Here is a 16,333-nt window from a genome sequence, read left to right as displayed (position 1 = left end):
CAAAAGCTAATTATCAATTAAATTTTTCGTACATGGCCATGGTTTTATTGAACTAATGAATTCAAATTAAATTCTAAGGCTATAACTCATGCAACTTTTAAAGGTTATTTAGTATCATAAGGCAGTAATTCAGCGCATATGAGCTGTGTGCTTTTAATCAATTTTCAACTACCCCCCTAATGGGAAGTGATGTTATAGCATGAAGCAGGGTAATTTTTTAATATCATTATATTTCGTACTGATGTCTATATAAACTTTGAAGTTAAATTGGCCTGTATAATCTTCATCTATGAGATTTAATATATAGCAATAATATATAGTATTCAACGTCCCACATTTGAAGGAAGTTTTAAATTAATTCACTGAAAGTGTGCATGACGTGTACATTCATGAGCATAACCATCACATTCAGGGAATGTTGGCATTATCTGCAGCCTCAATACGGCCGTTCAGTCGTTTTCTGTTCAGAATTCGTTCGCGAAATTCAAAGTCGTTTTCTTCAGGCGCAAATTGTTCCTTAATCGCGCCAGTAAGCATACCAGAAAATCGTTCCTTGTCAAAGTCGAACAAAATTTCCATTTAATAAAAAAAACACACTTGATCGTTTGCCGTTGGCATATCACTGTAAGTGTACGTAAGGTCTATTGTTATCAAAAATCTATTTTTCTCCGAATATTTATTTTTAAGTATATCCAGATAAATATTCTCGTACAGTAAACTGATAGCGTAACAGCGCAATTTTGATGCCTTACTTGGTCATTTCTATTGCACTCGACACGCTACCTGACGGACTAGAGGTCGCGGCTGCCGTGCTTATCAGCACTTAGAACATTTGTGAGCGAGCGACTACACTGCGCAATGGCCGTGAATAAACGGGATTAAATGGCAGCAAATGGCAGCTCGCGGCCCCACGGCCCATTGTAGGAGTTGGTGAATATCTTGTAATATTCGTAAGCATCTTTCCGGGCCGCGCTGTTCTTCGCATTGTCTACAGAAATGCTCGAACAAATTGAATGCTAAGATAGCAGCTGCCTATGGATGCGAGCTTCGCGTTTGATGGCAAACATTATTATTTAAATGCATTCGTTATGAACATTCGTTGCTGAAAATAAACCAAAATACAGGGTTGTAGAAGTGAGTATTATCATTTATCAATACGTTTGTAATTGCGAAATTTGCCGAACAGACCAAGGAAAATGAAAATTTTCTTATATTGATTGAATTCGACGATTTAAATTCGAAATTACATTTCAACTTTGCTTTTTCTTGAAGTCAGATGAATGACGTATCCGCATCGAATAAAAGTTCATGCATTACATTGTAAGAATTTCCTTTCCGTGTACCATATCTACAAAGGTTAAAATGGAACTGCAGAAATGGAGTCGATCGTCGTGTAACGAGCATTGGAAATGAGCCGAACTACAATCATCAGTTCTGGAAATGAGGCAATCTCCGGAAATCATCTCCAATAGACCTGTGAAGTCGAATTCTTTCAGCTTGAAAAAAAATCCTGAAATTTAAAAAGAAGAAAAAGGTTGTTTATACTCACATAGCACTAAGTTAAGTTTGTCTATTCTGATTTCAAATTCCTTCATAGTTAATTCAGGTTCCTATCTTCTAGAATAGTCAAATTCAAGATAAAGCAAAAATCCCATTTGAAAACCAATGTTCGGTTGTCATTTTCTTTGAAGAATTTTTATCTGTCAAAGAAAATTTGTCAAAACTAGACGCTGCTGAAAGGCTTAGATGAAATTTAGTTTCTCCTTCAAAAATTCTACTGTAAAACTTCAATGGTAAAATAAAAGTAGTTTGAGTTGAAGATAATTTATGCTGTAGTCAGCAGACACTGAAACTATGCGTTTCATGGCGTTTGAAGATGAAGAAATTCTGTTAAAAAATGTAATAGAAATAAAACTGTCATGGTAATTTAAAGGATGAATTATTGTGAATAAACATGATGATAAATAAACAATGCTGCATCGTGAATAAACTTTACGATAACTCTTCTATCTACCGCTTGAAAATAATGGACGGGCAGCGTAATCGTGAGAAACATTTACGTGAAACTTTTGTTACCCACAGCACAAAAGTGCAAAAAGTGTATCAATATTTGGACAAATCTCGTATCTGCCTGTTAATATGATCATAAGCAATGAGATTTGAATTGAGTTCAAAATCCCGCGCTGTAAGAGTTCTAGAATTGCTAACCTCTTTTTATGGAATTTTTGACTGTCCTTCTCCTGTAACCTCACGATAACAAATTCCTTAAACTTAGCTTTAAAATCAAATGTAGAGATCACGCGCTTAATCTTATTATGTTTTTTTAAACTGTTAGATATTCCTGAGATAAATAGCTATAAATCTGCTTTTAAAGCCCAATTCTCGGAATTTAATTTTTGCACAGTTTTAATTTATTCAAATTTTTCCTGCTTCACGTTCCAATTCCACTATTGATTATGATTACAAATATATTTTTTTATTTGCTACATCATGATGTTCCTGATTACTTGTATGATATTCTGCTCATTTTCTCGGTGGAGGCTCATTGTATCAAATTTGATTTATTGTAATTTTTTATATGTTCTAGGCCTGTTTGATTTGGTCTTTTCTGTCCTCGTATGCAGGTAAAAAATAAATTATAAACAGAGAAATTTCGGCATTTTTACTGAAAATTTTACTTCAATAAGCGAGAATTATTTAAAAAAAAATATTGGTCAGCATATTTGTTGAACTTAAACATTTTCTAGTATTATTTTACTATGTAAACACAACTATTTTATTATAAGGGAATAATGGCAGTGCTACCATAAATGAATAATCTTTAAAAATATTATTAGGTAAAAAATATATCAAATATTTGCGAAACTTTGACATCTGTTGCATTTAACAATATTGCAACGATGAGAGTACTTATTCATAATTAAGAAAAAGGTTCACTAAGAACTTTTGTTCAGCTATTATTTATTTGATATTTTTAAACTTCAGAAAGAAGGATAATATGCATAAATATAAGAAGTTTTTTATCAATCGATGTTGTAGGAGCATTACTGATAAATTTCTTCCAGGATCAAAATATTGAAATTTTCTTAATGTGAGACTCAGAATATTTTGCATTGTGAAAATAAAATAGAGAAAATATTACGTGACCTGAGAGAAACTCGCATGAGGTCATATTGCTGTCGAATTATTAAAATTAAAAAAGAATAGTAAGTATTTTCACGAAGAGTAAGTTGTTTTGAGTTTAATGTCATGAGCGCAGTTCATGGATTTATTTCTATTATCACGCGAGAGAATATTTACATGTTATAAAGACTGCAGGATGGACGTTTACATCATCATTCTCATCAATTAAACTCTAATTTATTCAGTGATGAACGAAAAATAAATTGAATTAGTTCGTTCTTAAAAAAATTCATATTGAACTCTTTTATCATTTTAATTCGAATTAAATATATTTTATCAAATATTTATTTTGGTTCTATTTTATATCCATAACCTATAACAAGACCACGCTAAACAGTTAATGAAGGTTGTTGGTTATTCGCTGGGAACATGACTGGCAACATAGTATTATGATAACGTAATATTACATTGTTTGCCATGTTTATTAAAAGCATTAACAAGTAAAAATTAGACTATTGTCCGTTTTATTGGAATTTATGATTACCTTAATGAATGGATTCAGTTTAGCGAAATTATAAATCATCATGAATAACTTTCATTATGAATACAGTGGTAAGAAATGTAGAACAGCCTACATATATAGTAAAATTTAATTTAAAGTTACCTATCCCATGAATTATACTTAATATTAAATCTAATCATTAGAAGCTAAACATGATTTATATATCTAGGTAATATATAAGAAACAGACTACGATCAGTCTGGTCCAGGTCGGCCGAGCGAGCAGTTGCCGATCCAGGCGCTGTTCACCGAATACTTGAGCTCGCAGCGTGCCGCGTTGTTCATGAAACTCTGCTCACCAACTTTGAAGTCCGGGTTTATCTCCAGCTGGACACAGAACTTTATTAAAACGTTTTTAAAACGTTTTTCTTAGCTTAGCTTCGCGTTTGTTTGTTTGTTTGTTTGTTTGTTGTTAACATTGAGAACGAAAATTAGCCCACTTCTGATTGTTCTAGAGATCTAAAATTCGGCATGCAGGCTATTTTCGCCTAACAATTTCAGATACAATCATAAAAACTAGTAATTAGAGACCGAAATTAGTTTAATTGAGTAAAGTATATATATGGTATATATATAGTATATATATAGTATGACGTGCGGGCGCTGACGTTATAGACGAGCAGGCGCTGACGCTGCGTATCATCGATACGTACGTCAAGTCATGCTTTTTAGTCCGTGCAGCAACGGACTAAAAAGGAGAAAATAAAATACTTAAAAATACTTTTAAAAAAAAAACACGTTTTTCTTGTAGACTAAAAAGTAGAAAATAAATTTTGGCTCGCCCCAAAAAACGTGTGTCGGGCAGATTTATGATTAAAGCGAAAAGCATACAACACACAAATTTTGGAAATTTGATGTTGAACGTACAGCCCGACCCACGTTTTTTGGGGCGCGCCAAAATTTATTTTCTACTTTTTAGTCTACAAGAAAAACGTGTTTTTTTAAAGAGTATTTTTAAATATTTTATTTTATAACTCTGTTATGCTTGTGATGTCTTGTTTGCCTATGGGTATGTTTTGTTGGCGAATATTGTCTATCGTAGGAGCCAATAGGTCGATTTACGTTTTTCTGACGAATTCGACTGTATAGTTAGCGATAATTCTAATAGTTGACAAGCGTTTCGTCGGCAAAAAATACTATTTGATAGACAACTGTCTTGTTGGCAACTAATTCTATTTGATTGTCCATGACCGCTGTTTTATTCGTTAAAACTCCACAATTTTTTGTATAGAATGTATACTTTTTACTTTCTCCGAAAGTTTTAAAGTCTAGCTTTATGTATGAAAATTAGACGGTAATTTAAGAATAGCTTTAGATGCTTAGCACCTCCAGAGTCTAAGACAAAAAATGAAGAATAAACAAACCACAAGAGTAGAATAAACGATCGAAAAAAATGCCTGGGTTATTTTCAAATTCAATTTTCGGTCGAATTGCACGGATAAAATGTTAGCTTGCATTCTGCATTTAAGTTGCATGCATCGGCGTATTCGAGGGCATCAAACTCAAAGGCGAGCTGTACATGGATAAAAATCATACGCCTACAAGATAAATTAGATATCTTTCCTTGAATAATATATACATAAAATATATATACACTGGACTTATCTATACACCAGCCATTATTAATTTCACTGTGTGCTTTAATTTCCCACACTTTTGCATCGATGAGTGAGCTAGAATTTGCTGTAAAATTGTTTTGCCGTTAATCAATGAAAATAAAATATTGTAACTAAATCATAAAATTATTATTTATTGCGGAGACAGGAGCCCTATAAATTCGCTCATTTAAGAAAGTCACTCTAGAAATAAAATGAAAGAAAATGAGCTGATTACTCATAAAAAATATTTCTATCAGTAACTTTTTTAAAATGACGATTATGAGTGTGCTTCTACAGGTTTTTGCCTTCTTGACAATGAGTTGTGCCTGTATTCAGGTTATTTATCTCTCAAAACGTATATAATGTATTTGTGAGTGATGAAAAATTATTCTAAATTTGACATTATGTTATTTCTGAATCGATTACGATTTCTCCTACGAATGATCGAGTTCCTGATTGAGAAGACCTCAAGAGAGACCTTGAGATTAATACCCTAACATTTCAGATTAGTTTTTTCGAGTGATAATGAACCTTCTTTCAGTGATTGCTGACAGTAAATAATTTATATAGAACATTTGAAAGTATGTGTTAGATAAATTTCACATGCATAAAATTTAACATATCATGCATTACATAAAGACAGCCAAAATATAAAATATTGTTCACTTATTGTCTATATTGTTGTCTACCTTTACAGTTGATAAATCCGACCTGATTAGGCCTTGATGATTGAGTTAGATCTAATAGACTCGATTAGATTCGGTTGATTTGTATAATCTGTATGACTCATTGGTATGGTGGAACCTACTATATCTGGTACACTCAGATTTGATTGACCTTTTCATAACTGTTTGAACTCGCTACAGTATATCTTATTGATCTCATTAAATCTTGTATATATCTCTTTATATCTGGTTAACCTCTTTTTATCGGTTTGACCCGATTATATCGGGTTGACACTAATATATCTAGTTGACCTCTTTATTTATAGTTGACCTATTTATACCTGGTTGACCTCATTTTACCTGGATGACCTTATTATATCTGGTTTGCCTTGCAAGATCAAGCTGACCTCCCTAGCTCAAGTTGACCTTCCTAGATCAAGTTGACCTCCCTAGATCAAGTTGACCTCCCTAGATCAAGTTGACCTCCCTAGATCAAGTTGACCTCCCTAGATCAAGTTGACCACCCTAGATCAAGTTGACCTCCCTAGATCAAGTTGACCTCCCTAGATCAAGTTGACCTCCCTAGATCAGGTTGACGGCTACATCGGGATACGGGGGTAGGTTATGGGGTGCATGCAGAGAGCAGTTGCCCAGCCAGGCTGAGGTAGTCGTGTATTGTAGACGACACACCGCCACGTTGTTATCGAAGCTCTGCTCACCGACCTTCATGTCTGGATTCACCGACAGCTGATCAAGATAATATTACTCAATGTTTGATAATATAACTGAATGTTTGCTGGACGATTTCGAGCTCATATACAATTTTTACAAACGAAACTTTGTTCTCTTTACGAAACTTGAGCAACTTTGTAATAGACGAGTGGTAGGAAGATAAAGTTCAATCATTTATCGCCCAATTCGTAAAAAAATTCAAGAATCATTTTTGAGAAAGAATTGACGTGTCAAGTATTTTCAAAATATCATAACGGCCAAAACAATATTTAAAAGTTATTGGATTTATGAGTAGAGCTGTTGAAGTGGGTTGCAGTGTTAATAAACAATTGACTATTAGCGGATGATCCGGTACATGGGATCTGGTCTTGTGTTTTTATAGTGTACACATTTGGGCGATAAGAGATTGGTGCAAATGCACCACTGTCATACTGCTCAGTTAAATAAGGTTAGTCTTGCTGAATACTCTAAACATAAAACACAGCAGTCTTGTAAGTTTATAAAATGTTTAGTCTTCTTGAATACTATAAACATAAAGCAAAACAGAATTAGACTGACAGACTGAGAGGAACAAAAAAGAAACGTAGCTGAGTTTGCTTAGCAAATTAAACAGCCAGCCAAAATGTCGAACAACGAAAAAAGATTACGAAAGTTAAATCGAGTATAGCCTGATAAAAGAAGTTTCTGGGGAAATTGACCTTGATAGCTCATGGTCAGTAATGTTACGGATGCGTATCAAATCTTTGCATGCATGGAAACTAGACGAACTAGAGGATTCCATGCTAGGCAATTTTAAATCTTATGACATCCATGAAAAAAATGTACATATAAGGTGCAAGATTCGTGCAACTGTAAAAAATAATATATCTTAATATACAGCTTAAAATACAAAGACCAAAGTTATTTTCATAAAAATTGCCGTGCTTGGGAAATTTAAACTTTCTGTATCGCCTATACTTAAATTGCTCGATTGTATATCTTGCACAAGGACCATTTTGTCCCAAGAATTAAGCCGGTCCAGATTTACTCTAAGCTTAATATAATTAATTGAAATAAAAATCTGTGAGCCGAAGAATACGTTTGGATGCGAAATACTCGGTAAATAAACGATAGTGTAGAAAATAAAGCTATATTTTGAAAATATCATCACCACCGCTCCTACGCAAGAAAAGGAACCACTTCTCAGTTCGAGCTTCAAAGTTTCTATGAACAATACATAGTAACTAAATTTGTATCTTTGTGGAAGCTCCCTCAAAACATGTTTGCCTTCTTGTGAATTGTCATTTCAGAATACAAAATACAAGCTAATTAAATGCACTTTCCGATACAACTATTTCAAGCACAGTACAGCATAATCGGAAAAAATTTAGCAGCAAAGAAAATTCCACTAAAATTAATCATATCTTCATAGAGAACGTGTCGGAGTCCAGCTTCATCGTCAGTTCAAATGCGCTTGAAATTGCGATTCAAGCCAACGAGTTACTAATAGTAATATTAATAATAATAATGATAACAATAATAACAATAGTAATAATAATAATAACAATAATAATAATAATTAATACTAATAATAACTGAATGCGTGCCTACCTTGAAGGTGTAGTCGCCGGGCTCGAGGTCGGTTATGTCCACCCACTGGCAGTCGATGTTGTAGGCGTAGGTGTCGGTGCAGCCCGGACTGATGCCTTGGTCGCCGAAGTTAGCGCATTTATAATAAGGTTCAATCCCTGGCAGACAGTTGTTGTCCTCGAGACAAAAAGAAGCTTTGTGGCCCTCAGCAACCTTCTTGCCTTTGGCATCCATGATGTCGTAGTGAGCGAACACTTCCATGCTGTGGTAATGCCTGTAAAAATACTCGACGAATGGAAAACATAGTAATAAATGAGTCATTTAAGAGGTACTGAGTAAATTAGAGCGACTGAAATTGCGAATAAGTGCTCAAAGTATTATTTGAGTTTGAGCACAGCGCTTGCTCTGGCGCTCAACAGAGAGATTTCCCAGTTAATTGTTGCAATATCTTCTAAAATTCTCGGTGTAAAATTTATGACAGTTTAGTAAATTTCTTTATAGGAAACATGATGCATTTCTTCAACTACAGATTATTAAAACAGATTTAATGTACAAATCTGACATATGGCAGTGATGCCATTCCCAGTAATGCTTGGGCAGGAAAGGCAGAAAAGCGTCGTCGCCCTGATTGGCGATGCGGGCGGTGAAGCGCAGCAGACGCCGCGTCTCCAGGTGCCATCCGTACCCCATCTTCTGCTGGAGGGGAGTCGTGAATTGTCTTGATAATCAATTTAAATGTATGATAATAATGAATTTCTAAGTATCTAGTTTCAAATTTGTTCTAAAATTAACTGTAGTTCTATTATACTGTTTTAGATTTAATAATTGTAAGAGGCTTCAAATGCATGATTGAAGCGCCGAAATTTATTTACTTAAGTCATTTAGAATTAATCTCTATCAAGCATTTCATAAACATAATTCATTTTATCGCATCCATAACAATCTGCTCCTAGCTTATCTAAATAGGAGCACCTCTTTTTCATAAGCAGTTGATGCAAGACAGTTTTCCTCCATTGCGCATTGCAGGAAAAAAAGTTGTTTGTCCTCCAAGTGTACGGAGCGCATAAGTTCGTGTGTGTCGGGCACCAGATCCGCCATTTCTGCGAACGAAATTGCAGTCTAAGCAAAGTTTTCGGACCCGTCAGTGAATAGAATCAAAGTTTTAATGCAATCCTAATATTACTAAATGACAAGATGCTAAGTCTGCAAACATTGTTCAAGAAAGGTCATTAAAAGTGAACTGACACAGAAACGTGAATGTAATAGGTAGGAATGTATAACATGGAATTAAAATTTTTTATTTATTTGTAGAACCGTGAAGCGTTGCAAAACAGGAGATTTGGTTCTAATAAAGATTTGAAATTTTCGTTTTCTATTTAATAAAGTGACATTTAAATAAATAAAAATTAAATTTTAAATAACAATGAAAATGAATAGTCAAAAATGAAAATTTTTACATTTTTTCAAAATTCAAAATAGAAGTTAAATGGGACTGTTAGGATAAATGTGAATTTGAATTGCTTGCCCTTAAACTTTATATTAAATTTATATTGAAAATAAATGATGGGATTAGGAATGATAGAATTCTCATTTATCAGGACTATCAAACCTGAATAACTTCAGCATATGTCGGTAATGATCTGTGCAGGCATCACGGGACTAACTTTGAACACACGTGACCCCGGCAATGTTGAGGTCACGGTACTAACTTTGAACACACGTGACCCCTGGACTAACTTTGAACACACGTGACCCCGGCAATGTTGAGGTCACGGGACTAACTTTGAACACACGTGACCCCGGCAATGTTGAGGTCGCCCGGAGGTCCCAAGCACTTGACGAGTCCCGGCTCCTGTGGGACGGCGTGAAGACATTCATCGAGACGTTCCTCGTTGCCCCGACACTTCACCCCAGAGAGGACGATTTGTGTCATGTTCCCGCCAAAGAAACCTGAATGAAAACATAACCTTTAGATTTTTTCATTTAGACTTTACTGAAAAATTTTCCTGCCGAATACATTCGATCAAAACTATGAAAATTCCTTTTATCATTCAAAAGACATGCGTAATATGTCACTCCTGAGAGAACCAGTACACAATACTATAACTCCAGGTTCAGCCATAAACTCTGTACATAGGGGACGGTAACCAAAGAAATTTCCATTTAATTTTCATTTTTAATTCTGTTTTCTAAAAGTCACCTATGTAAAAGAGAGCAGGATTGATTAATTTCAAAAACCGGAGCGAATGTAAGATTTCGGACATAATTCTGTTATTTGTTGAAACATTTATTGATGACTATTCGAAAGCCTTCTGGATTATTACTGAGAAATCCCGATCTCGTATTTGCTGCTTATCAGTTACCCGTATTGGATACAAAAGCCGTCTTCTTGTTATAAGCTAAACCCCTTGGAGCTCCTCAGCGGATGCTACATATAAACATTTAACGCGCTTCAATGAGTGGCACATGCACATTTCCGCTTAGTTCTTAGTTTTGTAGACGTATTTGCGTGTGGGCTTAATGGAAGTATTTGCGTTAAGCTCCAATGGTCTAACAAACAAGTGTCAGAATTTGAACATTGAATTGAAGGAATGTGAGTTTTGTGCTCTCCAGTGATCTCAAATCAATTATTTGAATTAATTTTACGTCTAAAAAAGCCTATTTCTGATACCTGTAGAGGGCGCAGACTGAGCGTATCCGTAGCCCAGCTGCCTGCAGACCACCGCAGCCTCCAGCAGACTCCAGCCGTCTCCACAGATCAGTCCACTGGAGTTGGAGCCTGGCATGAAGATCTCCACACGGCCCTCCTCCGGCACCCGTCCTCCAGCCACACTTAACTCCATGGAGTCTCCACCAAGTGTGTCCTGCAAGTTTAACTATTGTTTTTACGTTGATATTAACAGCAAAAATGTTAAATTATAATATCCCGCCGCATTTATCGATATGGAGTCTCCGCCAAGTGTTTCCAGACACACGAGTGTCTTGAGAAGCTATTGTATTTTGTCAAACAATTCATGCTCTGCTCATTAAAACAAATATTTATTGTAAAATTGGATTTCAGTTGATAACTAGGTAAATAGAACGATTTCATCCCTGCAATAAAATCAACAGGTAACCACAGAATTTCAATAATATTGCCTATTGAAGCAAAAAGATCAAGAAGTGATCTGGGAAATTGAATGAATTAAACTGCATTTGCACTTAAGAAAATTGAACTAAAACTCAGCTTTCGACTGCACTACTTTTATGAGTATTAAACATGCCAACTATTAGTTTTGTTTTAATACTTGAGCGGCCACTTCCCACTCATGAATTGTGATATTGACGTGTGTTAGAAATTAATGCTAAGAATTTTTTTACTAAAAATATAAATCTCCGCCGAATGACTGAAGTTGCATAATCACTTGGTTTCAAAGTTTCAGCCCTATACTTGAATTCGAAAAATAAGGGACAGCACAGGTTGGAAGGAATAAATTCGCCCAATTAAGTGGTCAATTTAGGGTGAAGAGCTGCCATATGTAATCTCCGTACCTGCAGCCTCGATCTTTTAACGTTGGCGGGTTCATCCCGTATTGGTATGAGAGGCACGGCTGCTGTGGTGGTGGGAGGCTCGGTTGTGGTTGAAAAATGAGTCATGCACACCACACCAGCCGCCTCGTCTGGTTGACAGTCGTGCTTGCCCCAACCGTCGTGTTTGCAGGAGGAAATGTTCTTCTCGTTACCGAAACAAAAGAGGTTGTCCAACCAGTACTGATCTGAGGACACGAACTTTTAAGTTTAGATCGTTTAATTTAATATTAGACTTTAATTTAGATCAATACTGAAATATACGAGGTTGACTGTCAGCTGTGGTCCTAAATTTTAGCTTAATTAATGAAAAATATAATGAATGATGATGAATATGATGCCACTATATTGTCAATATATTGAATGTTATATAATTTAATATTTTTAAGGGTAGGCAAGTGCGATATGCTACAATATTTATCAATAAAACTTCTTGACTGGTTAAAGGGTGCATGGTACATAAATATGATAAAATTATATTTACAAGTGAGTAGCGAAAACACGGGCAAAATAATACAGATTTATTAAGTAATTTTCAATAAAAAGTAATTCCCTTATCTTTTCTACAACTCCGTAGCGTGCACCACGTACTTTATTACCAGTGGGTGGTATCAGAAGATACCATGCAGTTCAAAGCACTCATTCAATTATTTATATATACAGAGAGTGGAAAGCTACCGATACAAATCCTGCAGACCCACGCAGATGCTCAGTATGAACAGAGGGACTGTTGTGCGTACAGTACTTGTGTATAGCAGCCTTATCTCTCATGTCCATATATACATATAGTCTTGGTCAATCTGCAAAGACGAGGCTAAAATCCGAAGTTATGACTTGACACAGAGCAGGAGTACAATTTTGTTAATTCATTAACATACGAGTTAAAATCTTACTGATCGATGTTACCTCTATGGAAAATAATTCACTTCAGAAGCTAAGTAAAAGGTTGAAATTTCCCTACCTCTTAGTATTACAGCAATCACCTACGTCTGATGTGTCCGTAGAAGCCGTTGTAGGTGACTTGGTTCACGTCGGGGAAGCCGAGGCCTTTACACACAATCTCGCCCTCGCGCAGATCCCACTCATCGTCGCAAACATTGCCCCACTTCCCGTCATGGTAGATCTCCACGTTACCTGCCAATGACGTGCTTATTGTAATAATAATGACGTTATAATAATAATTATTATAGATGTGCATCGTCACGTTACCTGGCAATTGCGTACTTATTGTAATAGTAATGACATTGAAATAATATTAATTAGAGCAAACTCCGTTTTAGGCTGTTTGCTTTGAACATTTTAAAGCTCTATTTGATCTTTTACGTTACCTGGCAATTGCGTAGTCATTATTACAGATAAGCGCCTCCGCGTTACCTGGCAATGACGTACTTATTGCAATAATAATGATTTTTATCTAATAGTTCTTAGAGAAGAGCACCTCCACGTTATCGAGTATAACAACTTACTTTTTATTAGAAATAATAAGCCGTAACATAAGCCGGCTGATAGTAGCTAGTCACAGCTTCATTTGAATACACCGTAAACAGCGGTCATCCTTCACAGGAAACTTATTCGTTTTCTGGCAACTCCAAGTTTATCTATTATCGTCTATTAGTTATACCAAGCCTCGTTGCCTAATTTGAGGGCTTGCAGTCACAGTAAATCTCTTCGTTACATGGCAATAATTACGATCATCCTAGAGATTTTATTGTACAACTTAATTAGCACAAAGATTTTTGGCCTTATATTCTCAAAATTGGCAAATTTCGTTGGAAATGCGACGCCCGAGCCTGCTAATAAACCTACTCATCTCTAAGCTCTCTCTTGCTTGCAGTCAATTTAGTTCCGAGAACCTGCACATTCGGCAAGGAAGTATATGAGCTTAACCATCATTAATTTAGTTTTGAGGATGAGACCGTGGTGACCTCATTGATGTATACAAGTTTACCCACGGTTTATGCAAGGTCCCAGAAAGATTACAAGAATTTGAAACAAGAACCAACACCAGTGGCCACGGCTATAAACTAAAAAACGCTGCTTTGTAACACATCCATGCGACAACATTTCTTCTCGCTTCGAGTCACCGACACGTGGAATAGCCTCCCTAATAACATCGTTGACGCTCCGAGTATGAACGCATTCAAGAACAGACTAGACGAAGCTATGCAGGAGCATATCTTCAGTCTTGAAATGCATAGCACCTCACGGACAAGGCAATAAGTTCAGCAGCTATCACAATCAATCGTTATGGAAAGATCGGGTTCAAAAGCAGGGTGGCCCAGTGGTTACAGTTCAGAGTACCAGTATTGGCGCAGAAAGTCGCTGGTTCGATCCCAGCTCTGTGCGCCAGTTTCTGGTTAGAATCGGCAAGGAGGCCAGGCGGTTAAGCACAGCAGAATATTATTGTAGCAGTGAGTTGCGAGTTCGAGACCGCAAAATGCTGCGAACTTTCTGCGATGTTAAGAATCGGCGACAGGCCTACGGCCTAATAAATGCTGAAACCGCTATTAATATTATTTATTATTATTATAAAAGGCCGGATCCCTTGGGCAATCAAGTCACGAAAAGTACAAGAATCGACAACAGGTCATGGGCCCATTTCTTCAGTGCCGACACTTTTATTCTATTCTATTCTATTCTATGTGTCCTGGGAAGACACCTACTCACATTCATACTCGCCCTAACCGAACATGAAACATCTCTAGAGGAAGGTCACGTGGACTGCTAGTAAACTTAGTCACGCCAAAACTCACCATGAAACAAATTTCTTCAGAAATTGGCATAAATTATAATTTGAAATAATCCGTCTCACTCACAAACTCAGCCTTATTCTGCATAGGTTTTTCAGTGAATACCCCCTGTATTTTTTTATATGAAATAGGACCACGGAGTGTGGCAATATACATACCTGCTCACTTCCAAACTCACCATCACTCTGAAGAATCACACACCAGAGAAATAATGCGACGTGATGAGACCACTCATCACCAAACTCACCTTCACTCAGTGAATCACCCACTAAAAAATGTCACAACTCACCTTCAAACTCAGCCCTGCCGTCAACAAGCCTCGTCTTGCCTTCGTAGTCACCGTCTCGATTTCTGAATTTTCTCAGCCGTCTTTTAACAAACTCTTCTCTTCGCGACGTCGCATGACGTAAACGTCGCCCATTCCTACGAGCTCCGCGACGTACTGCGTTAATATCTTCTGGCCTGTTACGTCTTCTTCGTCGTCTACGTCTCTTGACGGCGCTGGCTTCGTCGGCGACGAGCGATACGACGAGCATCGCTATAATTACGTACACTAATAATTTTTTAGGTAGCATTTTATCTTTCAATATGTTGATTATATTTCTGTGCACTTAGACTCTTTTTTCAGGCGTGACGGTAATTCCTTTGAAGAATCTCAAAATTGTCGAGTGAACTACGATATAAAGTTATCGCACTATCATTCAAGAGAACTTAATTTCATTTTAATGACACAAGCATGTTATAGTGACCACTTCAACTTCATTACGATTAATAGGGAAGGGATGGCAGAGTAAAAATATTCAAATTAAACTCTTTCACTCCTACGAAAGAGGCAATAAATAATATTAATCACTGAACACGTTCTACCCACTTTACAATATGCTAGCTCAGTTTGCCATAATGTTTGATTCGGTACAGTGCCACACCACACTATGGCACTCAACCACGGCACAGTGCCACACCACACTATGGCACTCAACCACGGCACAGTGCCACACCAGACTATGGCACTCAACCACGGCACAGTGCCACACCAGACTACGAAACTCAACCACGGCACAGTGCCACACCAGTTGATGACTCAGGCGAGGTATGCCGACGTCCGAGGTCGACCACTCGTCGCGCGGTGACCCGCAACACTGACACTGAGGCGCCCTGAGAGTGGCCGCGCGAGTAATTCTCTCGCCATGAACTTAGAGAAAAGCCTTGAGTCACAGACGGTATCTGAACGAGACTCAGTAAGTGAGGATACAATATGCCAAGCTTAGTACCATAAATGGGGATCGTCGTACTTCGTACCTTTATGGTTTTCCATTAATTAAAAAAAGGAACAGTTGCTACAAGTTTTACCACCTGCCAGATGTAAAATTATGGAGAAGAAGGTTTTTTATATGTTTGTTTGAAGTATTCTTTATATTTTAATTGTTCTCGAGTTGGCTGGAATTTTTAAACAGCAATTACATTTCAGCATGTGCAAATAGCATTGTAATAGTGAGAAAAAACCTTTACATAGGTTAAAAACCTGACCGCTTGTTCATATTAAGACGCACTTTGTGAAGGATTAGCATATCAAAATAAAAATCTTAGTCGATTCAGTAATATTATGGCATGCATTGGACGAGATTGTGGGTCGAATCGGATTTTATATCTCATTTCTTAATGGTTTTTCGAGTAACGTCCATTTATGGGAACTAATCTGGAGACCATGCATGAACATGTTGTAAATAATATGAAACTAGATAATCAGTTCTAGAAAATAAACAAAAAT

At 36.5% G+C, this 16,333-nt stretch overlaps 1 protein-coding gene across 4 annotated transcripts; it reads right to left on the bottom strand.

The window, feature by feature from the left end:
* Positions 1-3,449: 3,449 nt before the first annotated feature.
* On the bottom strand, positions 3,450-15,381 carry LOC108674086 (lysyl oxidase homolog 2). Of its 4 annotated transcripts, none has more exons than XM_018161991.2 (9): positions 14,855-15,381; positions 12,803-12,949; positions 11,780-12,003; positions 10,920-11,112; positions 10,031-10,198; positions 9,221-9,348; positions 8,811-8,944; positions 8,270-8,522; positions 3,450-4,011 (listed from the first exon to the last, which is right to left on the bottom strand). In XM_018161991.2, exons 1-9 carry the CDS (start codon positions 15,138-15,140, stop codon positions 3,880-3,882), a joined length of 1,665 nt encoding a protein of 554 aa, XP_018017480.1. In that variant the 5' UTR covers positions 15,141-15,381; the 3' UTR covers positions 3,450-3,879. The 4 variants fall into 4 exon arrangements, with proteins under 4 accessions (XP_018017480.1, XP_018017481.1, XP_018017478.1 ...); XM_018161992.2 differs by having other exon boundaries at positions 8,811-8,941; XM_018161989.2 differs by lacking the exon at positions 3,450-4,011 and adding an exon at positions 4,665-6,694.
* Between the last annotated feature and the right edge of the window lie 952 nt (positions 15,382-16,333).

Source organism: Hyalella azteca, unplaced genomic scaffold (assembly GCF_000764305.2).
Source record: "Hyalella azteca isolate HAZT.00-mixed unplaced genomic scaffold, Hazt_2.0.2 contig1289, whole genome shotgun sequence".
Taxonomy (NCBI): domain Eukaryota; kingdom Metazoa; phylum Arthropoda; class Malacostraca; order Amphipoda; family Hyalellidae; genus Hyalella; species Hyalella azteca.
This window is presented reverse-complemented; position numbering and strand designations above follow the sequence as displayed.